General features: G+C 39.2%; 1 protein-coding gene across 1 annotated transcript; it reads right to left on the bottom strand.

Annotated features, from left to right (window-relative positions):
• Nucleotides 1-391: 391 nt before the first annotated feature.
• On the bottom strand, nucleotides 392-27293 carry LOC145462335 (uncharacterized). Its single transcript, XM_081445867.1, has 33 exons — nucleotides 27127-27293; nucleotides 26600-26726; nucleotides 26155-26226; nucleotides 20015-20163; nucleotides 19448-19496; nucleotides 18862-19011; nucleotides 18444-18514; nucleotides 17963-18023; nucleotides 17636-17733; nucleotides 16463-16560; nucleotides 16181-16247; nucleotides 15445-15748; nucleotides 13967-14823; nucleotides 13374-13436; nucleotides 12611-12769; nucleotides 12069-12139; nucleotides 11640-11688; nucleotides 11300-11379; nucleotides 11056-11109; nucleotides 10622-10694; nucleotides 10156-10250; nucleotides 9805-9881; nucleotides 9538-9621; nucleotides 8073-8626; nucleotides 6838-7728; nucleotides 5110-6292; nucleotides 4382-4492; nucleotides 4054-4097; nucleotides 3315-3471; nucleotides 3062-3221; nucleotides 2636-2671; nucleotides 2206-2370; nucleotides 392-669 (listed from the first exon to the last, which is right to left on the bottom strand). Exons 1-33 carry the CDS (start codon nucleotides 27172-27174, stop codon nucleotides 633-635), a joined length of 6294 nt encoding a protein of 2097 aa, XP_081301993.1. The 5' UTR covers nucleotides 27175-27293; the 3' UTR covers nucleotides 392-632.
• Between the last annotated feature and the right edge of the window lie 99 nt (nucleotides 27294-27392).

Here is a 27392-nt window from a genome sequence, read left to right as displayed (position 1 = left end):
AAGGAAACGCGAGAAAATTCACTGTCAGTTTTGCTCATGTTGACGTACTAAAATATCGAAAAACACCGACGTTTTCCTTTGAACGCGCGCAGATTATTTGAACTTCAGTCCTCAGCGCTCGTGCGATCGTGAAACTATAGGGAGCCACCTTAACTACATGTAAGAAGTTGTCGTTGTTGATAACCATAAATTAAGTTTTGGGCGCTGACTTTTTTGGATGTCAGCTTTGTAATTATAAATTGATCATTTTAAATGCAGCTTCTTTTAGGCCTTGCCTGTTCTTACTTAGGAACTATAAGGTTATTTTATTAAAGAGAATTTCTGCCGGGTATTTGTTATTCTTAGTTTGATTGCATTAGGTTTGACGATAGGCAGTAACTTTTTGTCCTCAGTTTGGTTTAATACAATAACAGCCACAGCCATAGAAAGCGGTTTTGACAGTCGTTATCCACAACAATGCTTGTTCCAAAGCCACGATATACGAATCAAGACCAGCGATTTTGTCGTTCACACAAGGAATTACGATTATTAATTGGATAGAAGAGTGTTCTTCTGAGCAGTTTGCGAGGCGCAAATACTAAAAGCTTTATACGTGAAGATGCAGGCCATGAATGATGTCTAGTACAGTTTCATCACCTCCACTGTGAAAAAGAAGCACCGCTGGGACTCCTGTAAAAAAAAAAAAAAAGTACAAAATAACCTTGGAATCGAAAGAAAACTTTAACGTTAAAAAACAATACTCCTTCCTGCGTATGTTCCATTATATCATATAGTCACTTTCCCTCACTACCTGCCCACATTATGGCAAAGTGCAATTTTAATTACTGCTTAAAGCACGGTAAATGATTATCTTTCAAACTTTTCTACAAAATTTTGTCGGAGCACGGAATTCCTTTGCGATCCACCTTACAAACGCTAGCGTCCGATTTTTTTTCTTGAGATATAGGTAACACTCCCCATATTATGCTGTTTTTCAAGATCACAGGTTTTCCCTCATTAAATAAAGTTATTACTAGTAATAACCAAAGGTCAGGAAATGGGGGCGAGGACGATGCTTAGTGCTTTGGGTTACTAAAAATGTACCAGAGTTGTTCTGAGTTGTAATCAGTGGTGCATTGAGATTAATTTTTAATAGGTGCGTTATACATGGTTCTTGGGGTAATGACATATTTTGGGGCCAGAAGTAAAATGTTCCGCTTCGCGGGGCTAAAATATTTGCCCATAAGGGTAGGTTGAACGTTCAGCAGCACCCCTTTTCCTTTTTGCCAATTTATGTGCTCAAAAGTGTACGTGGAGGTGTTGCATAGAGCAATTTCACTAAACCTATGAGACAGTCACCTACACTATAAAATTCCATGATACACTAGTTTTGTCGTTTTGTTTTGTTTAGTTTTACTGTAATTGTGTTTTTTCTTTTTTTCTTTTGTTTTTCTTTCTTTTTTTGTCACATAGTTTTATACATAGATCATATTTCCGGCTGTAATTATGTAATCTAAGCTTATTCTAAAATTGTTTGTCGCGCTTTGTCACGCTATACTTAACTTTACAACTCCAAGGACAAGAACAGATAACAACTCGCTCGAGGTGGACTTCAAACGCGACATGAACACTGAACAGGAAACGTCCCAAGTTGACACACTCGATTTGGATAGGACGGCGCTGCTATGCTTGAGTTCCACGTGACCCAAAGTCCAAATACGCGTAATGCGCGTGATAAAATCGCGTTCTTTGCATTCCACCCGAACGAAGCAAAAATCGAGTCAGGGCCAAACTATACAAGTTTTCATCGGTTGCTGCTCTTCTTTTGACATCATAACGAGAACTGAGTATTCTTTAAAACTGTTTCTTTCCATTTTCAATCTTTTAAATGTATATTAACACTTCAATGATGCAAAACTTTGGCTTTGAAGATCTAGCACACTGGTCGACTCGGCGGCCATCTTTAAAAATATTCTTGTTCGAGTGAAAATGGATTCTGATTGGTTTACGAGGATTTATCGATCGATTTTGCCCGAACAAAATTGCTCCAAAATCGAGATATGGCGTGCAAAATAGGTTGCGGGTTCTTCTTGAGCCCGCAATTATTATAGGCCAATTTCGATATATTAAAATTCTAACTTGGTTCCAAGGCATAAAGGGAATAAAACAAAAGCAATTACAAGTTACAATTTTAATATATCGAAATGACCTATTTGGTTTACTTACTGCGAGCCGCCGCCGCCGCCGCCGCCGAACGAGCCAAAGGAAGGGACTGTTTGTTGTTGTTGAATACCACCAAACCCTTGTGTCCCCGGCATACCAGCTACAGCGCCAAACGATGGAAGGCTCGACTGGGTTGCCAAGGCACCGAATGTAGAGCTGCCTTGAGATCTACAGATCAAAACAAATTGTGTGAGGTTTCAAACATACTGGTAGCTATCATAAAATGAAGTTTGATCACCAGCTTGCCACTCTTCCCTCTAAAAAAGGTAACGGTGCAGCAACCTTGTTATATTAGAACCGTTTAACATCGGTTTGGAAATATCCCCCACATTGCCTTTTTAAAGGAACGAAATATCATTTGGTAACCCCTCTCGCTTTCAGTTTCCAATTGTTTTTTTTTTTTTCTTTTAAGTTAACAATGAAAGAAACGTACTGTCCAAATCCGCCAGATGGTGCACTTCCAAAGACCCTAAAATTAAAATACGTTAATTACACTTTTATATATACATAGTACAAACATTATACCGATAATTTTTACACATATTGCTTGAAAGTGTAATTTAGTCTGACAATTGAGCAACCACCTGCCACCGTTGAAAGTTAAGGAATACGTAGCAGTTAACATAGGCACAGATAGACGAGATGGAAGGAAGAAAGGCAAAGAGTTACAGGTTCCATTTGCCAATACCAATGTCAACTCAAGGAAATGAAGGTTTCAACTGTCGTAACCTTTCGACACATTTGAACCACCATACTATGCAATCTGTTTATATAACTCCCCTTCCCCACCCCTCCTTCCTAAAAAAAAAAATAAAATAAAATAAAACAAAAAAAGAGTAAAGATTTGTTTGACACTCACCCGCTGGATGGACTAGCACCTAGGCCTGCTTGAGGAGAGCTTCCAAAGGCTGGAGCTCCTCCAAATGAAGGAGCGGAACCAAATGAAGGCGTACCGCCAAACACGGACGCCCCAGCAGAGGATGAGCCAAAGGGCTGTGGTGAACCGAACCCTGTGGTACCTGGGAGAGAGAGTTTCCATGAAGCAGTTATACAAAAGGTACTCTAGCAAGAAACCTTAGAGGCAAACAAATGCAGGTTACGGTTATGTTTACCAGAGGGTGATGAAGCACCGAAGCCAAAACCAGAGACAGCCACAGTTCCACCTTGAGCGCTGAACGAGCTCCGTGAAAATCCACCAGATGATTGGGTTCCAAATCCAGATTGAGAAAACGGGCCAATGTGAAACGCTGGCTTCGGTGAATCAGTCATCTAGAAAATACAACCATTCGAACAAATGTAGATAGGGTTTAGACTGGCAATGTCAAGGATGGAAAGTGGCAACTTAAGAGACACATTTAAAGACTTACATGTAACGCTTGAGATTTCAGTTAAGGTCCATCATATATTTCATATTCCTTCGAACTTACATCACGATTTGCGATCTCTAGTAAACTCACAAGATCAACCTGGAGCTAGTATTACGTTTCCGGAATAGACCACTTTCGATATATTAAAATTCAGCTTACCAATAAGGCTTAGAGGACACACAATGGAAATTGAATGCCCGTGTTTATTCATTTCTTTTGCTTGTGTCCTCTAGGCCTCACTATCAAACTGAATTTTAATATATCGAAAGTGGCCTATTATCAGTGTATTCAGGAATTCTAAGAGACCTGGGGTTCAACAAGGTCGTAGATTCTTTAAACGGGCCCAATAAGTATGCTTTGACAGTGAAAAAATCTAAAGACCTCAAACTTTAAGCTTCATTCAATGAATATGATATCAGTATTCGTCCTACATGTAGTTAACCCCGTGATACCGCAGATGTTACGCACAGTTTAGTTAACAAACCTTAAATACATCAACTCCTGACTTTCCACCAAATAACGAGGACTCTGGAGTGAGAAACAAAAGTAAAGGACATAAAAATTCATCCGTGTTGTCATTTAGTGGTTTATTAAGGTTGTTTTTACACTTTCTTCCATTACTAATCTGTGGGAACCTCACCAGAAGTAACACACCAAGGGTCTTGAAATTGAGAACCAGTGCCAGGCCAGAAAAGCGCTTTGGCACATATCACTCAGCCCATGCATACCCCCTCATTTGTTACCTCCAAACAACGCCGAAAGCCAGGCTCGCTGTAGTATTACTATAATACTAACACTGAACAAGTACATACGTGTAGTAGTTGCCCCTCCAAATCCTTGTGCAACGCCAAAGGGGTTTGTCTTGCTGGCCTGTGAGCTGGCTTGTCCTCCTAAACCAAAGCCACCAAATCCAAATCCTAGGGCTTAAGTGAGTATTTAGAGTTTAATAGTTGGTTCTCTACCAAGCACAGTGTTATCTTGATTAGTGATTAGATACTGGGCCAGATAACCCAGCCATCAGAGTGCATGACTTCCTCGCTACTCGTGGATTAAAAAAAAAAAAGCCAGAAAAAGTAATCGAAACTGCAGTTTAGAGCACATCGAAAAATAAACCATACCACACACCGTACAAGCCTGCAAGCTACGGAGGAGGACGGCCGCAGAGGCCCACCTATCACCCATTTCTGCCTCCTGCTTGGCGAAAATACGTAGAGTCCAAAGGGCGTGAAACATTTTGGTGTTCCACCGTATAACGAGGTCTGGATCTGTCCCTCCAACTGAATCACAAGCATATACAATAACTGACACTGGGGAGAAATGCTGAAGCAATGGTAAAAAATTGTATTGTGGCATGCTGGTCCCCTTAGAATTCTTAACTTACAGTACATCATGGTTACTTTCTTAATGTCTTAATCAGCGGTTCATGCCCACATTAAGGTTCCATTATGCAACAGTAATCATTCTATGGCACAAGTACCACCGGTGTAATGCCAACCTACAGTGTGTATTACAAGTTACTGTTGTTAGGATCTTCTCTTACCATTCTCAGCTGGCTTGGATGCAGTACTGAACCCCGCACTGGCAGTTGCCCCAAACCCTGATCCGGTACCAGCTGTTATGTTTGATGACCCAAATACTTGTGTAGGACCAAAAGTACTGCCTTGACTGCTAGCAGGAGAACTAAAAGGTGCAGGAGAAGTTCCAAAGGTGCTGGCCCCAAATACGGGAGTGGGAGCAAAGGCAGTGGATGGAGGTGCTTCAAAAAGGTTGCCAGCAGTAGTTGTTGCGGAGGGAGCTCCAACAGAGCCAGCTCCACTACTCACTGTACCCAGAGCCACACCAAAAGGACTTGCAGTACTCGAGACTTTGCTGAACAGACCAACTGCACTAGCGGCTGACGTTGAAGAATCTCTGGAAGATGGACTTGTTACTGTAGTTGTTGTCGCGGGTGGCGGAAGAGAAGTTAATGGGGAGCCTCCTGCTGGTGCCGAGGCATTTGTTGAAGCTGGAGTGATGCTGGGAAAGAATGGACTAGTACTGCTTGTAGCGGAAAAAGCAGATGCAGTGCCAGCAGATAAACTAAGCAGATTACCTGCAACTGTGGTGGTAGAGGGGGTTGTGGTGCTAGATTTAGCATCACCAAGAGAAACATCAAATAAGCTAGCTGGTGAGAATGCAGGTGTTGTGGTTGGGGCACCGAAAATGCTTCCAGGAACAGGAAGTGTCTTAGTTGCAGTTGTAGATGACACCATGCTGGACTTGCTACTTTCAGATAAAGCCTGTGCAAAAACGCCTCCTGCACTAGCAGATACAGGAAAACCAGATAGTGTCATTACTGCTCGGGTGCTGGTATCTTTGTTTTCTGATGGAGTCCCTTTAGAAGGCAGAGAAACCTGACCTTGTGGTGTACCGGAAGTGGATGCTGGATCCTTGGAAGCTGCAGTGGGAGCCGTGCCAAACAAATTGCCAGTGTTGATTGCAGGACCTCCTGGAGCAGATGCTCGCATCAAAGAACTCAAGATGCTGGGAGGATTACTGCTTGTATCACCACCACTGCCAAACACATTGCCAGCGATGGTAGATGCCGAGAGATTAAGATTCTTAAAGAAGCCTTCACCAGCTGGCACTGGAGCTGAAAATGGAAATCCTGGTGTTACTGTTGCTGGGGTCGTAATTCCACTAGAACTAGCGATGGATGGATTTGCAGTTGTCACCTGCAGGGTCTGTCACAATATAAAGACATCAAGGTTAGGTTCAATCTCTAACTAATTTAAATGGGTTATAATAAGATCCCATGTTTCCCATAATGAACTACCTCTGTAAGGAAAGGTTAAAAGTCTGTGTCTACCAGAGAAAAAGCTAACTTGTGCGGCCAGATATTCTCTAAAATCAAGAATAATCAAGTACGAGATAGCCAGGTAGAGACTGCGTAGCAAGCATTCCCGTACCAGCAAATAATTTTGCACAGCCAGAGGGTAAAGAACCCTTCGACTGCGTGAAAAGCTCTTCGCTTGTACTAGAGTTGGAATGGAGGAGAACAGCATACCGCAGAAAGACAATGTCATTCACACAAAACTTGCGACACTGGTCTTCATATTAACGCACAATGGAAACAAGAAACGTGGTTTGCAATTCCTCGTTAAATGTCTCTTCCTTTCTATGATCCGTTTAGTTCAATTTGTCACTGCTAAGGTTACAAGGTTTAAAGAGTAGTATAAATCCTTGTTATCATCATTCTAAACCAGATTCTGTCCATTCTTGAACTTACCTTCAATACCTCCTTCTTGTCTTCCTGCTTGGCATCTTGTTCCCCACTTGTGGCTGCTGCTGCTGCAGAACTTAATTCCCCAGCTGCAAATAAATTCCTACTCACTCTCGGACTTGGTGTGATACCTACAGCTGGTGCAGTGATGATGTTTCCTGGTTTTGCAGCACTGGGTGCTGCGACACTTGCTGCAGCTGTCTGACTGGGCACTGTGTCTTTTGCTTTAGTGCTAAAACTAAATGCACTTGGTGTTGAGGAGGCAGCCACAGAGGAAGCCCCAAAATTAGGCAAACCACCAGTTGGAGGAGCAAAGCTAAATGAGCCGACAGTTTGAGGTCCTGTAAAAGGTTTCTGCAATCCACCAGTGCTGGAAGCTGTTGATACGCTTGGGACGGCTGGAGCAAATGCAGGTTTGAAGACTAGCGTGGGATTCACAGTGACGTTAGGAGCAGCAGTAACTTTGGATGCACTTTCAGGCATTTGCAGTGGAGAGGTTGGAGGCTTGAAGGTAACCACTGGGGGACCGGGCTTACTGCTATCGCTAGACTTGAAGATGAATTCTGTACTACACTGTGGCTTTGCGGACGACTTTTGGGCTTCGGCTGTAGCGGCCATCAATGCTGCATTTGCAATGGCTTTTGCAGCATTGTTTTCTACATCATAGTCCTTAGGTTGTGCACCCCCTTGTGCCTGTGGTTTATAAGTTACTAGTGTTACTGGTTCGATGCTGGCTGAAGGGTCAAGGTTACTGCCTGACTGAGCAGCACCCTGGGATGCACTAGCTCTGCTCATGGCAGCCATTGCTGCAGCAATGTTGGGAGGTGTTTCTGTGCTAATGACCTTGACATTTGGAACAAAGTCGCTTTTTGCTGGAATAGTTGCAGTTGCTGTGGGCTGTCGAGATAAAATGTTATTTTACAAATTTTGTTTAAAGAAAGAACGAAAATAACCGACAGAGACCAACAGACAGACCGACAGACAGACAGGCAAGCAGGCCAACAGTAGTCACACTAAGCAATGTGAACTTCTTAACCTTAATAAATCAAGTTTGACATGGACAAGTCACCCCGTCTAATTTCTAAAATGTAAAAAAACAGGACAAGGAGAGGAGGTATTGAATGCACAGTTAACTTAGGTTCAATTGCATCTCGATATCATGTGACTAACTTGTAAAGAATAGTGGATATTTCTTTTTCTTGAATAAGAACAATGTGCACATCAAATAATGAACGTTTTACCTCTGCCTTGGTTGCTGGAACGAAAAGACCACTTGGTGCTAATGCTGGTTCTGCTTTTGTTGGTTGAGGTCTAGGTGGTTTAATGCCGCCACCAACAGATTTATCAACTGCAGAAAATGCTCCGACCACAGTAGGCTGTGGGATGGACTTGGCGTGTGAACTTTCAACAGCTGCTGTGATCCCCACGGGATGAGGTGGCTTCTTCAAAACAGCCTCATCCTGTGAATTGCCCAAACTAAAACTCCCTTTTATGCTTAATGTAGGCTCAGAATGTATAGGTGAAGGATCTGGTCCACTAGCCGAGGCTTTGTGGATTGCATCCAAATGCCCAAGCTCTTTCTCTTGGCAGGGTTCCTCCTCCTGATACCCATCTTCTGCGAGACTTCCATCATCGTCAGACACCTTAATTTCTTCGGGGATAGCATCATCAAAGCTGAACCGTCCTTTAGATCCCTCTGCTGTGTCCTCTGGCCTTACGGCAGGTGTCGAAGAGAAGAATGGCACTTCAGGTCTACTAGTCTTCACTAGGGGTGTCTTGGTAACAGTACTTGGAACTGTAAGGGGAGCAGTCTAGCTGTTAGTCTTTAGTCTTGCAACGGGCAAGGACAAAGGGAGAACACAAGTAACCAGAAAGGTCGGCAACAATCGAGATTAACTAAATCTTGTTTATAGAACTGGCTTGTTCTGCCAGAAAATCCCACTAAAGGTTTAAACCATTACAAGTTTTGTATACGGTACTCGTATTTTTATTTTGTTCTAACTTGACCAAAATAATTGAGAGATTAAGTATGACGTTACGTCAAACTGCAAACGGCAAAAATGAAACTTTTGCCGTCTGTCTTCAGTTGTCTGTACAATAAAGTGAAAATGTTTGTATTTGTGGTAATAGTAGAAGACATTTTTCTATTTTTGTGTGATTTGTTTAAGGATTGCAAGAAAAGAATAAAAAATCAGAGGTAATCTTTGCAGTTTGCCGTCTGCCGTAAACGTCACGCTTAAACTCTCTAATGCCTTGCTACGTGACCGGGTTTGCCTTGGCCAGTGCAAAACGAAAGAACCTGGAATTCAGAATTCACGAGAAAAAAGACGAAACGCAACCAACCATACTGTACAGTCCCAATGTTTTTAACAATACCTTGTTTAGTCTCAACGTTTATATTGTACGATATCCATTCCAATGTAATCCCAAGCCTTTTTTCATGAACTGTTTCTATTCTAAGAACATTTTGCAATGTGTAGTGGTTGTTTGGTTGTTATTGGTACAACCTCCGTAAGTCACAAAATGCAAAATTTCCTACTCCTACATATATTTTCTGATCAAAACAATAATTATAACTAGCAGATAAGCCTGTTACATGTGTAATCTTGCTAAAAAAAAGTTTTGGAGGCATATCGTCCAGTTTGTGATAAAAATTGAACCAGATCCAAGAGTGTATCTACTAAGTAGAACTGAACATCAACTTACCAACCGTGCTCCTTCTTACTGGGGTGTTTCGTCGTTTCTGAAACATGCTTCTCAGCTGGGCCTGCTTTTGAGGAGATATTGGAGCTGTATATGGACAGAAAACTCATATTAACATCACTATGGACTTTAAAAGAGTGGGAAATTTGGTGAACAGAATGTGTTTGGGTTGATATTGGATCCTAAAACATAACTACAAAAATTATTTTCTTGTTTTTAAAAGGCCAATTTAAAATCATTTGACCGTTACTGTACTAAACCATATCGCACCTGATACATTTTTGATTGGCGATTTTAGTTCCTGTTTTGACACAGCAAAGGGATCACGCACAGAGGACAAGTCATCCCTGAAACAGAACCAAAAGTCAGTTCACTGATAATATCATGTCAGAACTGGAAAGAAGTGAAACATATTTATAATTATAGCAATTATTTGTTACTCGCTTTTTAGCCTATTAGCACAGTAGTGCGAAATATCATGACCTGTAAATAAGGTGATGTACAGGTGTAGGTTAGAAACTCGTTCTGCAATTTGTGTTAAACATCTTGATACAATTCTTAAAATTAGAAGTTATAGTTGCTAGATACCCACAACAAATCACTGATGTACGGGCTCTGTACCTTAAACTTGTTGTATTGAGTGGACTTCGCTGCCAGCTAGTTGACAATAGTTTGCGATTCTTCATTTCCTGCGTGATCTGTTCTAACTTGGCTGCCTAACAGATCCAATCATAGTTACAAATCACAGTCTTGTTGCATGACATGATACAACACGCAACAGTCAAGAAAGGTTAATTTAAAAAGGAGCTCGTACTCTTTTTTGGAGTTGCAATTCGAGATCTTTTCAAGGACATTCGTGGACAGATTTCCAGCTTTTTTCAAGGGACACCTTAAGTCTTTCCACGACATGGAACTGTAAAATAAGGTCTTTCAATGGTCCAATGTACTTTTCACGAACTTTGAAGGCCTTAAATTTGGATTTTCAAATTCAAGGATTTCAAGGACTTTCAAGGTGCATGGGAACCCTCTAAGATTGACTAACAAAGACTAAGATTAGATAGCGCCATAGAACTAACTTTGTACTTACTTGATCTTGTGTAATTTTATGGTGGACCTTCAAGGTCTGGTAAACCTCAACCAATGCAGGACGCTGAATGGATCTGTCAAAGAAACTCTGCGAGTTATAAACGAAAATGGTACATATTTATTGCAAGCAATTCAGACATTTAGTATTGTCTATTTTTTCTTATTAGCCCATACAGTCAATCTCAAGCCTGTGTGGCTGCCTGCAACCATTGGCAGTGTTGTTAAAGTTCAATCACTCTTTTTATATAGCACACTTTCTCTTTCACTTTAGGTTACCTCTATGGCATAGAAAATTTTTTGTAGTTATACAGTGAAATGTATCTAATCAGTTATCATTGCTACAAATGTTGCAAAATTGTACACAGGACTATAAATCCAGTAAAACTCAAACACATGCATGTCGTGGTCAACAACAATAGCTGGGATTTGTTTTACCTTTTGCGTTCATTTTCTTTGTTCCACTGTTCATTAAGAACCATGTTCACCTCCCTTAACAAATATAAAGAAAGAACCATTTTACAGTTATGAAAACGTAAAAATTCCTGTCCCATCCCATGTGATCCAATCCCATCTCCTCAAATGTCACATTACCCTCATCCCATCCTTATTTCAACTGATCTTGGTCCTCTTTGATAAACTAATATAACTAATGCACGTACCAAACAAGCAAATTACTTACCTAAGTGTTTTATCCAAATACAAATGGAGATTTCTGATCTCTCTCATCTTACTTGTGTTCACTGGATCCAGAGCTCTAGACTATAATTAAACAAAATCTTGGTTAGTATATAAACATTCACAGATGTTCTGTTTATCTTGGGAGATTGTTGAATTGCCTAATTACTTGAGTACCAGCTACATAACGCCATTGAACCGACATTAATACATGTACATGGATGCCACATATCGCATGGATAAAACCTGACTATTGAGAAAATAAAGTGGTTCATATACATGCAACACTCTTTTGTACCATAAACAGGTGATAAGATTGAATATTTATTAGAAGGTACATGTACCTTTAACAACTGAACATATCTTTGGTCACTCTTTCTTTCCTGTCTAATCCTAAAGGAGTAAAAAGACAATTATAACTATTGTAAAACGGTATTTTGTCGGAATCAGTTAAGCACCCAGCAAAAATTTAAAGATTACATAGACTTAAAATTCTGAAGCTTGCATGCTGAGGACTGATAATACTGATGTTATACGTTACCTGAGAGGATATCTTATCTCAAGCTGCATGGTTCAAGGAAGCATTACTTTAACAAATACAAAGCACTTAGAAAAAAATAATATTGAGGACTGCTTCAGGTGATACAAATTCAAGTTGATCTTTGTGACCACTGACAGCTATAATTCAAACATAAGATTACCAATTATCGAAATTCATTTAACAATGGTATTAACCTGGCCACCATTAGTGTCATGTAATTCAGTTACCCTACCTGGCATCTTCAAGCATCTCAAATGCTTCAAACAGTTTCCTTTTTTCATCATCAATATCCTTGTGCTGTTCCTGTCACATTTGAGTAAAAGCAAAACAAGGAAATTTGATCCAGTGGCACAAGATAACTATAATACCCATACCAGATAGTTTACAGACTGTACCCAAAGGATCTCCTTTCCTCCTACAAGTTACTTGTAAACCCCTGCTACATGTATCTTTCCTGTCAAAGTCAAGAATTATCTCTCAAATGGCAAAAAAATGCATTCTGACATTCTTACTGAATTCTCCAACCTGCCCCAAGCCTCCTCCCACCAACAACCCTCTGCATGATGTAAAAATGTAGGCATCCATACTTTAATTATTTGGTAGAGCACATGCAGAGGAAGGCATGCTCCAGAAACCCTCACAATGAACAACATAATCATAATCTGTAGCACTAGACAATCGGACAAAAGTTTGGTTATTTCACTTGTATCTAGTGCACATAACAAAGAATCATTTCTGTAAGTGATGATGGATTACAGGTGTATAATGGCAAACCTTTGTTGCACTTTTTATTTCTGACAATTTTGAGGCAACATCTTCTGTTCTCTTTCTAAGAGAAGCCAGATCCTTGTTATCATCTGTAAGGCGACAGTTGCTCTGCATGGTCTTGACATTGTCACATAACTTTGCCATCTCTGTGTTAAAGTGGCTGATCTGTAACAAAAAGCAAAGAGAAATATGACTCAACAATCATATCATGAATGACTTCTTCTATCAGCGAGTCACTCTATTTGGCATCACTCAGCACATCACTCAGTGTCTGTCCATTGGTGTTAATCGTCTGTCTGACGGTTGATCTGTATGTCTATCTTTTGGTGTCTCTGTCTGTCTGTCTGCTGTATGTCAATGTAGCTGTCTGTCTATCTGATTGACTGTATGTTATTGTGGCTGACTGTCTGTCTGTCTGAGTGACTGAGTGACTGACTGTCTGCCAGAGTGTACATCTGCCTGTCTATCTGTTTATACAATCATGTATGTAAACTACATTTATATGTCTGTGCTGGTGTGTCTGTTTGCCTGTCTGTTGGTCTATCTGTTTGTTGATTGATCAGAGTACAATGTAAATGTTCAAGATTTAAATTTAACTTTGGTGAGTGTTGAGTTATTTGTAGTCAACAAATCAATGAAAAAAGTCATAGGATTAACTATTCTCCACAAAACAAAAGCAATAACAAACTGCTTAAACTGTGTACCAAGAAAACATTAGCAAAACATGCTAACGCCTAAATATAAAATAAAAGAATGAGGCCACAAGTACCGCTTCTTGGATATTTTCTGACACAGATGCCTCAATTACATTGCCTTTTGAAACTGGAGCAGTCTACCAAAATAAGGTAAATAAAGAAATGAATAATGAAAAGTAACAGTGAATGTAATTGTATCCTTAACAAGTGGTAAAACAAGGGCAACAACACAAACAGTACAGTTCCACTGGTATTTGCTAAGTTCAATGACTGCTGTTCCTGATGACTCTGACTGGATCTCTCAAACAGCTTGTTTATATACTGTAGTAATCACTCCTACAGTGTAAGACAACTTATTAAAGTTGTTGGCTTAGAAAATGGCTTAACTCTGAAATGTAGCAACCATGGTACTAGGGAGGATGGAAGTGGTGTGTGTGTGTGTGTTGGGGGGGGGGGTAGGGGGGGTGACAGGCCTACAGATGGGAGGTTGGATGGATGAAAGGAGGGCAGAGCAACACACAGAAAGATGAAAGGAAAGATGAGGAAAAGGATGGTTAAGCTAAAGTATAATTTATGTTCTTCTTTCAGACAAACAAACAAACAAACAAACAAACAAACAAACACACACACACACAACAAAAAAATAGACACACAGTTGTACATGTACCTTTCTGGTAGGTTCTCGCCTTACACCCTCAGTAGGAGTTGAGTGCCCAGGTAATTTGAAGCCCTGTGGAGTGGGTTTTAGTTCTGTCAAACTTGAACCTTCTTCCTTATACATATCCTGCCTTGTAGCAGGTGTTTTGGTCACAGCAGCTCTGGCAAGAGTTGGCTTTGGCTGTGCCAATAACCCTTGCTCTGTCAAGTGAGAAGGAACTGAGGAACTTGCCTTTGGTATATCATCCCCTTTTGCAATTGAAGTAGAAGTGAGCAAAGGTGTTTGGAAAGATGATAGTCCAGGATTACCAGGTTGGGTCTGACTACTGGGTGTGGGTTTTACAAGCTGTGTGCTACTGGCTAAAGGTCTCTCTGATTCTGTTGCTGGGATTTGGGTCTGTGTTGGAAGCTTAAATGTAGCTGTCAACCCTGGCTGCTTTTGGTTAGTTGACAAAAAGGCACTAGTGGGGGCATTCCCCGAAGAGGAAACAGATTGTTTTGGGTTGCCAAATGAAAAGGCACCAGCTGGAAGGTCCCCTGATGTACCTGATGAGGGTACACCAGAAAACAAAGGAACATTCTGCTTGGAGCTGGTAAATGACAAGGCACTAGCTGGTGTACTTGAAGGTGTTGCTGATGTTGGAGTCACTGATGAAAAGGAAACAGGTTGCTTGGAACCGGCAAATGAAAAAGCACTTGCAGGGAGGGTCCCTGAAAGCCCTGGTAAAAATGTACAAGATGCAGATGAAAAAGCTTGCTTGGTTCCAACAAATGCAAAGGCACCGACAGGAAGGTCTCCAGCAGTTCTAGGTCCAGATGGAACACTCTCTTTGGGAGCCAAGCCTGGTGTACCAGTTGACAAAGGACCTAAAATTGCAAGCAGGTATTAACTAAAGGTTCATAAAATTACAGAGAAGGTGCTGACCATAAAAATGTTATATATTCACTGTAGTGCAGTATAGCCTGCAAACAAATAGATAGTACACAAAAGACTTTCACTGTAACTTATAGACTAGTTACAAATTAATTGAGGTGCTGTGGAAATCTGGGAGGTCAGTTTACTTTGGTATATGTGTACATGTAGGCCTACCATTGTCTAATGCAAACAAAGATTCAAAGAACCTTGAAACAAAACTCGTGGTTTGTAGTATACTGTAATGCTGCCCACTCTAGATTTCTACATCAGGTTACATGTGCATGTATATTTATTGATCGAAAACACCGCATGCAGGTATGTCTGCTTGTTTGATTTGTCTGTGACTGTTCCTGGGTTTAATCATGGGAAGGGAATAAACGAATCTCAGCAACCTAAAAAAGACACATCCCCACTTGATCACCACCACAAGGTCCCAAATACATGTACATTTTGCTGTCAGTACCTCTTATATCATTAAACAACCTTGCAGTCTCTGCCCTGTTTAGCATAAATCCTCTGAAATTGAAACACCAGATGTGAAAGCTGTTCCCTTTACCCTTTACACCCTTTACCTGCATTTGACGCTTTAATTGCTTTTCTTTGTCCTCCTAGGGGTAAAGGCTCCACTGGCTTTATGATACTGTGATCTGTATTAGGAGTTTGATTCACCATATAAAATGGGCACAAGACACCATCTGTTGACAGAAGCATCATTATTGGGGCAGGAGAAAGGCGTTTCTCTCCTTCAATAACTGGTCTGGTTGAGCTAAAGTCAAATGCCAAACCCATGGGAAATGTCTCATCATTGTTGTTAGTCAGCGGCATCTCTGCACGGCCAGTTTCTTCAAAATTCCACTTTTCCCACAGGGTTGTAGCCTGTTCAAATACATGTATCATTGTCAGGACCAAAACTACCTTCCTCAGAACGTAAAAGATACAGAGGTTGCAGACTGTGTATAATTTACTGTACATGTGAAATGTCATGCAGCTTGTACATTAATCATAGATACAGGGTTGGGCTAGATATCAATGATGGATTATTCTTGATATTCATCAAAAACAAATTCAAAACCTTCCTTCAAAAGTTTACACGTATAACAAAATAATCATTAAATTTTCATTGACAAGACAAGACAAATTGAAAAAAAAAAAAAAAATTAAATATTGGGTTCTCAGTCATTACTTTTTACCTGGACCTCGCTGCAGTTGGATCATATGGCCTGAACTTGACTGAATATTTCTGATCTGTTGCCAGTTTCACTCAGTCAACAAAGCTCAATTATACACTGTACATGTACATTTCTTTACCTCTCCTCCATATTTTCCAATCACGGCAGATTCAAAACCATTAGAACAAGCAGAAACAACCATAGTCCTGCAAAATGATGACTTGTCTTAAGAGAGTTTCGATATTATTACTTAATACTAGCCATGCACTGTAGTTGAAACTGATTCCCTAAAACAAACATAAACTACCATCTGAATCTATAGAGAAAAATCAAATTACATAACTTCTAACAGTTACTGTTTCAGTAATTTCTTGTAAGAGGAGAATCAAAGGATGCAGTCTAAACAAAATATGTTCCTAACCATTCAGCAATGTTCTTCAAATAGTACATTGGTTCTCGTTCTTCGCTCATCACATAATAGATATCATCAAAGTTAGTTATGGTCCTTGGTTCATTTTTCTAAAAGAGAAGAAAACAAGTTAGAGTGTTAGTAACATCAATTATGGAATATTATTGCCAAGAGGAGAACATTGGTTAAACATAGAGCAGTTCTCAATTGAGTGTCCATTGTAATCAGATAATTCCTTTGGTTTTGGTTTAGGTTTTACTATTAATGGTTTGAGATTGGCTGAAAACCACTCTTATTATCAAGTTGCAATTATGTGTTAGTTGTGATTCAGTTTTACCCTTGGCATGACTTGGTATTTTCCTCTGTTTCACATACAGTATATTACCATACACCAAAACAAAGGGAAATACCAAATTATAATATAGTTAAATGATATTTAACATAGTTAATGACTAGGAGCTAGTCTGGTCAGTAGCGTTTTTATAGGCGGTTGTTAGTGTCTTGGCCGTCTATGAGCGTTTGGTTAGCATTTGGTGCATTCTGTAGCGTTTGATATACATGTAGTTCTATTGAATTTTACATAGTTTATGACCAGGAGCTAGTCTGGTCAGTAGCGTTTTTTTTTTTGTAGGCGTTTGATAGTGCCTTGGCCATCTGTTAGCGTTTGTTTAGCGTTTGGTGCGTTCTGTAGCGTTTGCAGCAGTCATATGGTCGTGAGAGCCCTGGTGCTGACATTGCCCAGTGATATTTTTGGTTAGTACGTGTGTTGTCGTCCCATGTGCTCGCAGTGTGTTCATCGCTCTGTTAGTGTGGTGTTGTGGATTGAATTATAGTTTAGCAGTTCTCGGTGTTCCCTCCCTACCCCCACCCCCCACCCACCCCCCCCCCCCCCTCTTTTCAGCATTTTTTTTTTTCCACCAATGCCATCTGGCTTGAGTGTGACAGGTGCCTGTAGGGGGCTTGGCGCGGGGGGCTTGTGGCTTGGTTGCGGGTTGGGCAGGCCAGTCGGGTGTTCTAGCGCCTTGGGGATGTGACTGCGGTTGCAGCCCCAGGCTTCATAGGCACCTTCCCTCCACTAGCGACTTGGGCGTTAACTAAGGGTAAAATTGAACTATACAACATGTCCACTGTCACGATAACCTCACTTGTAGTCTAGATACATCCAGAGCAAAAGTTCTGACTTACAGGAGCAGAAATAAGCTGAAACTTTGGGGTATCTCCATCATCGAAACTAGAGTAAACAGCAGCAAACAATGTTGCAGTGATCCACAACAGATCTGTCACTATAATATATAAAAAATACCAGATGAAAAAGTCACAAACAAGGCTACATGTGTTCTTGGTATACAAGATGTAATTATTGAATATAAAAACTTGTACAGTCATTTACATTCGAATTCAAGTCTCATTGTGTTTCATTGACTGCTTTGAACAGGTCCTCCTTACTCAAAGGAAGTCTGCAACACCTGCATGTATGGACATAATTGCCATGTCTACATGTACATGTGGTACCTGAATGGGGATCATCAATGAAAACTTCAGGACATTCTATTTCCCTTTTGACCTCCAGAGCCTGGATAAAGAAGAAGTTGAACATGTAGATCTGCATGAGTGGAAAATGTTTTTTTTTTTAAAACTCTGATTGGTGGAGAGTAAAGACTCATTTATTGTCCTAAAGCACAGTGTAGAAGTTGCTTCAAACCATTCTCTTCTGAACATTGATAATTAAAGACAGATCAAATCTACCTCATGACCTGCCTAATTAACTTCATGGATGTTCAGAAATTACCCAGAGATTCTTAAAGATGCTATCAATGCGTCAGAAAGGTTTGATATCCTTTTGATCTCAAGGCCAGTAAAAGCATGCACAAATTGATCCAACTTTACCAAAGATGACCCAAAGACATACATATGTACAGTGTGTACTGTAACAAGATATTTCTCATATTCACTAGAAAAGACCATGTGTTCATGTACATAAATTTGTACTTGCCTGTGAATACTGAGTTAACCTGCCATCTCTATGTCCCACTACTAGCTGTTTCCCTTTAGGACTCCAACAAACTAGGGAAAACATAAAGTAATTTATTTCAATTAAAATGTAAAATGTAGCTTCAGTCCATGTATAAACTTGCAAACTTACCATCTGTAATAGGGAATCTAATAGACAAGTATACATGTATACTGTACATGAAAAACAAAAAACAAAGTGGAACACTAACTCAGGAAACATGTCCAACTATCAAACACTCTAACATGTCCTTTGTTTAATTACAATTCCTGGGACAAGCCACATGGCTGTGAGATTGCAAGCATTTTTTTTTTTTTTTTTTTTTTCACTGAGAAGAAAATCAGCTTCATTGCACTTGGGCCTCAATAACTTGCTGAATGTTATGTAAAAGTCTACTTACTTGCACTTGCTTTTACACTTCCAGGAAGGGTTGCCAGTGTTTTTATTTCTGTTTCTGTCAACTCCATCACTGCCACAGAGCCAGAACTGAGACAAACAGCAAAGATACCAGGAAAACCAGGATTCCACAGAACGTTCCCAACACTTGCTCCTATGTAAACAATAAAAAGGTACACACTGCAGCAATAATGGGTTCTTACAAATAAGTGACAAAAATGACAACTACAGTACTGGTTAAATTGGAAAGGCATTCAAAGCAAACAGCAGTCAAGAATGAATGTACACATACATGTGACCGACTACATATAACACAACATGGACTGCCAACCCTGAAGTGAACTGAACAAAAAAGGTTATTCAAGAGATTCACATGTAAAGCAATGGACACATTGTCCGTACTTGAATGCTAACCATGAAAAGATAAAAGATGTCCCAAGCTCTCTGAAATGAGTAGCCCAGAGTGTACAGTTGTTTAGATTTAAAGAGCTTCCATGTATACATACAGTCATGGATTTCTCCTTAAATTAGAAATGTAAAGTTAGAAGCAATTTAATTCCAAAGTATAAAAGTATACATGTTTAAAGTACCTTCATCTCTAGTTAGAGTAATTTCACCAAATTTGGCCATTGAAGGGTTCTGAGAAATGACAAAAAAAATCTTCAATTAACATCTCCATACAGTCAATGTATTTGATAAAATAAACAAAAATAATAGTGATATAACTTGATATGTTCTTGTAGTTGATAGGCAGAGTAGTAAGTAGATTGTCAGTAAGTAAATCATCAACCATAATAATTACAGTATGTCAACTTTAAAAGTAACAAATTATTTTTAATCCTGGGAATGAAAGGGTAAAACATAATAAATAAAACAAGGCAATGGCATATGGCAACAATTAACAACACAGTGTATTGTAATTAAGGATCTGCACTGCTCATGATATTTGAAAATTCTCTCAAACTAAACTCATCTGAAGGCTTGTATAGTTTTGAGAGAATTTTCAAAGATCACTCATACATGTAGTTTGTATCCTTAATTCACACATTCATACTATTAACTTAAAACAAATTGACGTCAACAGAAATGTTACCATACAAATGATGGACAATGGATTTAATAAGTGTTAAAGTTTAGTTATAAACATTTGTACTTACAGAGCTTCCGAGTGTTGGTACATCATAGAGCACCATAACAGTTTGAGTTCCATTCTCATAACAGACAGATAGAGTAAGATCATCACTACTTAAACCAACAAACTGTACAGGATGCCCAGTCTGAATGAACGATGAGGGACAGTGCCCCACTGAAAGAGAGAAATTAGATAGAAATATAATATGGTATTGTGCATGTATGGTTGCCATAAAAATGTGCCTTTCTGACCACTCTTTAATTTACAACCTCACGATAAGGTTTACATTTTTGCAAAACAGGCTTTGACATTGTTTGATGGGAATGCTCTTTTTGCTGCTTGAGAACATTAATTATTTTAAATTACAGCACTGGAGATCAGTCTTGTTAAAGCAACAGCACATTTCAGGAAAACAAAATGTTCAATGTATAACAAGGCATGGAAAGTTCCCTGGATCTAAGGTGTATTTTAAAAATTAATGTACAATGAGGATGTGCATGTATTTGTATATTTGTACTGTATGTTATAAAATAATTCTAGTTGAATCCAATCAAGATTTTTAAGCATATCAAACTCTTATAACTTCCATTATGTTATAACCAATTTCTATTTTAATGGTCTCACACAAAGTGTGGCTGTTTGTTTCTTTTTGTTTTGTTTTGGAGGCTGTCATACAAGTGAAGTGAAAAATACACAAGTGTATGTGTATCTTCAATAATGTAGGACTCCTCATTACTTAGCCTGGGGCACATTTTGGGCACATTTTGGGCGAGCAAGTTCAAATATTACTGTGTCAAGTGCTAAGGCAGCCACCTACCTTGGATTAGGTTAACAGTGATGAGTTGGGGTGAGGGAAAAAACTGGGGGAAGGGGGAGGAGAGGGAAAATTTGTTTCTTCAGTGCCCATTCCCTGCCCACCAGCCTCCTATGTAGCCTCTCTCACTCATCCCAACTCTCCACATTTTTGGAATGTTCACCAAAATTGTCTGCACTGCAGGCTACCTCTTTATATGCATCACTTGCAAAACATTTTGGATGTTAATATTTCTTATATTTTATTTCCAGGTGATTAATTTTTAAACCCATTTTATCTCATTTCGGATCAATTTTGGACAAAAAGTTCTGACATTTTGTGAAAAATAATATAGCTTAAGGGCCCATTAACCAATTCATGCGCGCACTCACACGCGTTGCTAAGGAGGTGAAATTTCACTTCCGGTCACTTACGTCAGCCTGAGCGCGGAAAATAAAAACAACTCAAAACCTTGCAAATTCGCTTACGTTCTAGACATTTTTCTTTGTGTTTCGCAAAATGCAAAGTAAAAAAAGTACAAGCAAAGACAAAATAAGAGAAAGACAGAAAATCAAGAGCAATAGAAAGAGAAAAACTAACTCAGTGTGGCTTTGTTTGATCTTACCGAAGTGTGCTGGTAGTGTAAATTGCGCACACGCTGATAGGGTAACTTCCAATAGATATCGGGTGCACTTCCTGTTTCTTTAAATGCTAAAGGAAACGCGGTTTTTCATTAAATTCAGCCTTTTTCGACAAATTTCAATTAAAGCCAACGTTGGCAACATAGCTATGCATTTCTTTTTTGAAATCACGCTTTTTTCAGAAAATTATGAATTTTTCAATATTTGGAAATGCTCTCAAAATCTGACCTTTTAGAAATTAAACAAAATCGATGCATAGCGTAATGAGGATTTAAATTAAAATACTAAATCAATGAAAAAAATCCCAGGAAAGTAATTTGCCTGGGAGCCTTTGCATTTTTTCTGTATTAGTCACATGACCATGGGCGTGGCCTGATGACATCATCACTAGTGTTACTGATCAGGAAAAAGTTAAAACACATGAAATAACTCTGAACTAACTAAAAATGATGAGGTTATATGAGACTAAATGTTCCCTAGCAATGGCTCAAAAAGATCGATTAATGGGCCCTTAAGAGTGAATGCCTATAAAAATGGACCTAAATCGCCTATCAATGGCACAGGTCGAAAAATTGATTTCGCTTGTATTTTGTCCATAGATAGGTCCTAGTAAGAATAGAAACGGACCATAGTTAGTTTCTGCTAATACAGCTTTCTTTGGTAGAAATACGCCAAAAACGATTTCGACCCGACTGGGCTCAAAATCTACTTCCGGTTTTGCTGAATTTTCCGAATATTTGATTGCTTCGCGCTCCGCAGAACAACTACTTGAGAATCTTTCAATGGATTTTATATTCAGTTCAGGTCTTGGTAGTATGACTGAGCGAAAAATAAAATAAATCAAAGTTAGTTTTGAGCCCGAAAAGAGGTAAAACTGAAACGCAAAATTTTACAATATGTCGCAAGAGAATTATTGCTTAAAAACATCGCCATATTTTTCTATGGGCTATAACTTTAAATACCATAAAAACACTTTCTACGGGTTAAATATACACCCACCTGTTAGGATATCAAAAAATATCTCTGGGCAAATGGTTTCAAGTCGCCCGCCTTGGCCTGTGTTTCTCATAGATTTTGCCCAAAATCCGCCGTTGGAATGTAAGCAATTGCATGACGCGGATAGCCACTCTCGAGTAAAATATTCGTTTCCAGCAATCCGATGAAAGCAATTTTTGAAACGTTGTGTGGATAAAATAATGGAAAATGTTTTTTCTGTTGTTTTTTGTTTTTGTTTTTTTTGTTTAACTTAGTATAAATATATATGTTTTTTCATTTGCATTGCGACACCCACGACATCCATGATAAAGAACGTTACTACAGTACTCCGGGAAATGATTTTAACACTTGTTTATTTTATTGATTTCACTGATAACTTACAACACAGTAGCAGTTTCAGAGATACACTTAACCAATCCTCTATGATTTATGGCAACTGAATCATTGACTGACAAATAAAGTCAAGTGGAAATACCATAATTTCTATAGACTACTAACTGCGTGACGGCATCTCAGCTCTTCTAGCTGTGTAGAAAATTTGTACCTACACAATATGCTCAAACTCAGCTAGAAAAACCGGAATTTCTTGAATTGAATTAGCCGAGGAAGAAATTGCGTTTAAGTTTCAATCATACTGGGAAAAAAATCCATCTTTTCTACTTTGGTTGTTTGATCAATTAACTGAAATTTGCAGATCAAAACACTGGTAGACAAATAAAAATTATAGTGGTCGATCTAGGACTAGGTTTACAATAAAGGAGTTCCCGAATTCATCAATTTTAGAGTATTCGGATTAGTAGGGGTTTACAGTGAAAGGATATTCGGATTCTTAATCGTTTATACACGACGATAACTCCGGGAACATTCATGATGGAATGGTTAACAAGCAGTTTGTTGCCTCGACAACGAGAAACAAAATGCCTCCGAAAATAAGGCTAGGGGTAGGTTGAGACAGTCTGAAGTTTTCCTTCAACTCGCTGACCACGGTACTGTTGTCCATCATGCCAGGTTCCTCCAGGTATTTACTTAGGGTTTAGGGTCGAAAACCGTCGAGGTTTTCGATCGTGCCATCGTCGTCATCTGCGCAGTAAAGTATCAATTGGGCACGGTTTCTGAGGAGTATGGCATTACCCATTATAAAAGTGATTACCTACACCTGAAACAGCACGAGGTAATCACCCAGCGACCGCCATCAAATGGCCATCAATGCGCCTACGACTCGACTACGACTGGATCATGTAATCCGCCATTTTCGTTCCACCGCAAACTCAAAAGATCACAGGTGGAAAAATATCTGGATTCGAGAGAAAATCGTTCACACGACAAAACTCTCCGGATTCAAAAGTTTTCGGATTCAAAGTTCTCACTTTAAATTCCGGATTCAAAATCTCCAGAGACACGACCAAACCGGGGGGTTTTTATTTCGGTTTCGTCCACTTTTGTGTAAATGGCAAAATCAATCCGGCACTAAAACATTCTGGATTCATCACGAATCCGGAACAATTTCCTCTAGTGTAAACCTGCAATCCTGGCCATAAGTTGTTGGGACACCTCCCATTTTTGCGCGCTGAAACCCACGATTTCAACTACGTCCTTAACGTTTTAGAACAAAAGATGAATGGAAACAAGTACAATTGACCCCCTCTCTCCCCTAGCAATGTTGCATGAAAATGAAGCTATTCTGAAGACTAGATTGGATGTGGGAAAAAAGGAAAAAGGGACAATAGAAAGTGGTTAGACAGTTGTGTTGGAACCAAACGCGATTGCTGAAAAATCGCTATTATTGGAATAAGACGTGAATATCTATCTTATCGTCTCTTTAGTTCGAGAATACTGTTCTAGGAGGCGAACAACTCTTGAAACGAGGCTATTCTGAGGCTATTGTCAAGGATTTTTTTTCTTCAAGATTTTTATCAACATTGACAGGGGGAGGGGGTAGGCGGGCTTGCGCGGTTTTGGTCTTAAGAGAGGCTGCCTGTGAAGTCATCTGCCGTAACTGTCCCAACACTTTTGACCAGGATTGTAGTCTTAAATGAACAGCGAACATCCATCTTGTTTTGTTCGCGGAAGTCGGTCACAGAGGAGCGAATTTCAATGAAATATATATATAATTTGATTAAGCAATTAGCCAAAAATAGGTTGGCCGCCAAAACAGTTTAGGGTTTAGCCTAACTTTAACCTTAAGTTTTAAGACTGAAGAAAAAAAGGAAAAAGCACTGAGCATTTCAGTTGTTTGAAACAGAAACATTCGCGCACAATGAACTATGTATAGTACGTGGGTAACCAGGAAAGCAATCCGTCCAGCACAGTAATTGTTCAAATTAACAGCTTACCGAGACACTCGCACTGTCGATGCCTCTTATTTATGACTTTTAGGATTTGTTTACTTTACTTTTTCCGACTTTTTAGCAGGAGAAAAAGCACTAAATGTGCTGACACAAATAAAAAGGTTTAACCGAAAATCGATCCGTCGAAATCAACAAATACAAATTTAATCACTGTAGCGTTCCTTCAGATCACGTAAGGCTACAAACCAACAATATCAACTTTTCATTACGCTTAACAAATGAACTTAGAACGATTTTCTTTCTAGAACTCGTTCTTGTAATTAAAATGATCAGAGAAAGAACGACAGCCTAAAACGACATAGCAGTAACACCCGAACTCCGAGTAAATTGCTTTTAATTGGCGTTTTTAATTAACGAAATTTCCAAAGCGATGACTTTCAAAATATAAAAGTTAAAAGTGGTCCATTATGTTTTTCTTTTTTCACCCAAATGTTCGAAGATAGCCATCTGCGGTTTGTTGGAAACGAATTATGTATTCAGGGTGACCGCCAGAGTCACGCAATTGTTTACATTCTCACGGCGGTTCAAGGAAAAATTCATGAGAAGCACAGGCCTAGGCGGGCGACTTAAAACCATTTGCCCAGAGATATTTTTTGATTTTCAAACAGGTGGGTGTACAGTTAACCCGTATAAAGTGTTTTTATGGCATTTAAAGTTATAGCGCATAGAAAAATATGGCGATATTTTAGTGCTATAATTCGTTTGAAACACATTGTAATATTTTCCGTTCGTGTTCGATCTCGTTTCAGGCTGAAACGAAGCCTCGATTTATTTTATTTTTCGCTCAGTCATACCATGAAGACCTGAGCTGAATGTAAAGACCATTGAAAGATTCTCAAGTAGCTGTTCTGCGGAGCGCGAAGCAATCAAATATTCGGAAAATTCAGCAAAACCGGAAGTAGATTTTGAGCCTAATCGGAAAAAAATCGTTTTTCGCAAATTTCTCCCCAAAAAAGCTGCATTAGCAGAAACTAACTATGGTCCGTTTGTTTACTAGCTAGGGCCAATCTATGGGCAAAAAATGAGCAAAATCGATTTTTCGACTTGTGCCGTTGTTTGGTCCATAATTATGGGCACTGGCTCTTAAGTCAATTTACACCTCCAAAACAAGAATTAGACTGAAACAACACCTATGAAGGGATAGCTTTATTGCACTCTCAATTGATTAACACAATTTCTATCAAGCAATTGTAAACATATCTCAAGCAGTGTCCCTTCCAAATATCTGGGATGCTTAAAATTTCGGACATTTTAAAAAATAATTTTCAAATTTTCGGAGACCTTTTATGTTCGAAATTAAAACAGTCCAAAGTTTTTTCCCAATACAGTTACAGTAGTGCAGTAAATTTTATTCAAAGAGTACATTATGTATTACTATTTAACATACCAATATTCTGCATACTCCCTTCATCAGACTCGTTGATCCTTTCAATAGTTTCAGTTTTTATCACTTTTATTCCTGTTGAAATGAAAGGTTAAAATTAAGAAGAATGGGAAATTTATGCAACTGCTGTCAGATTGGGCTGGCCAAACATACATGTATAACATGTGTTGCTATCATTGAAGAATTTGTCATGCACAGTGACCTAGAGATTGAGCTTGAAATTACTGAAAATGAATTGATTTAGTGGACGTGTGGAGGAATTGAACCAGTGCCAAAAAATTCCTTGACTACACCAACTTCAATTGTTTTCTTCTTTGTTCTACAATCCTTGGGAGTGTATGTGTGTGTCACTCTGCTTGCAGTATACTGTGTATATATGTACATATCGCCGCATGTTACACTGTAAAAAAAAATATCATTTACACATTGCTAGAAATAATTGACATACCTGTAGGGCAACCTACAAAAGTCAAGCCATATTTGGTCGAAGCAGCAAGTAAACTTGAGCGAGGTTTGGGTAGATTTGTTGGTGATTCAAACATTCGTATTTTTCTCATTTGCTTGAAGTTAAAATCCTAAAAATTAGGTAAAAAGTGATGTAAAATTACATGTAGTATGGGTAATCAAATGGTGATAAGTGAAATTGGGAAATAATGTCATACCTGTTTTGTCAAAATTCTAATAATTTGAATTTTGACAAAACGCAAGTGAAATTACAGATCGCCATCAACTGCACATCGACACATTTGTCCAAGTACATGTAAGCCTAACTTAATAGTCTAATTAATAAATTGCATGTCTTACATACCCTTCCCCACAGCACTCATTTAAAAATTTGTAGGAAACACATATTTGCATTTTTCTCCAAATATCTGTCTCTTCAATAAGCTATGGAGTTTCTTATTGTCGCTGGCGCGCTCACTGCTGGTGCATGCGGCAAACAGGAAACGGTAACACATTAATTTTAAATAATACCTTCACATCTCGCTCTGGAGGAGTTTCTTCATCCTCACTATCCGCCATTTTTCAACAGATATCGCTTAATTTTAGTCTCTACAGGAACGTTAAACTGAGATACGGTCGGGTAGTAACGTTGACTTTCACATGGATCACTCAGTCCGCCATTTTGCCCGTACCGCAAAGGATCATGACAAGCTTTGAAAAGGACTAGGGACGAGGAAGCAACATTTGGGAAGAGCAACGCCTGATTGAAATCATTGTTCCAAGAAACCGTATTGTTT

This window comes from Orbicella franksi, chromosome 1, assembly GCF_964199315.1.
Source record: "Orbicella franksi chromosome 1, jaOrbFran1.1, whole genome shotgun sequence".
Taxonomy (NCBI): Eukaryota; Metazoa; Cnidaria; class Anthozoa; order Scleractinia; family Merulinidae; genus Orbicella; species Orbicella franksi.
Note: the sequence above shows the minus strand (reverse complement) of the source record. Positions and strands in the feature narration are given on the sequence as shown.

Bases quoted from the DNA above. Each gene is read 5' to 3' on its own strand.
- LOC145462335 (XM_081445867.1), bottom strand. From the start codon at position 27,174: ATGGCGGATAGTGAGGATGAAGAAACTCCTCCAGAGCGAGATGTGAAG. The intron at 18,024-18,443 runs GCAAGTACAAAT...TTCTTTATCCAG, and splicing joins GGTTAACTCAGTATTCACAG to GCTCTGGAGGTCAAAAGGGA. The intron at 10,695-11,055 runs GTAAAACAAATC...TTTCTTTGACAG, and splicing joins AAAGAAAATGAACGCAAAAG to ATCCATTCAGCGTCCTGCAT.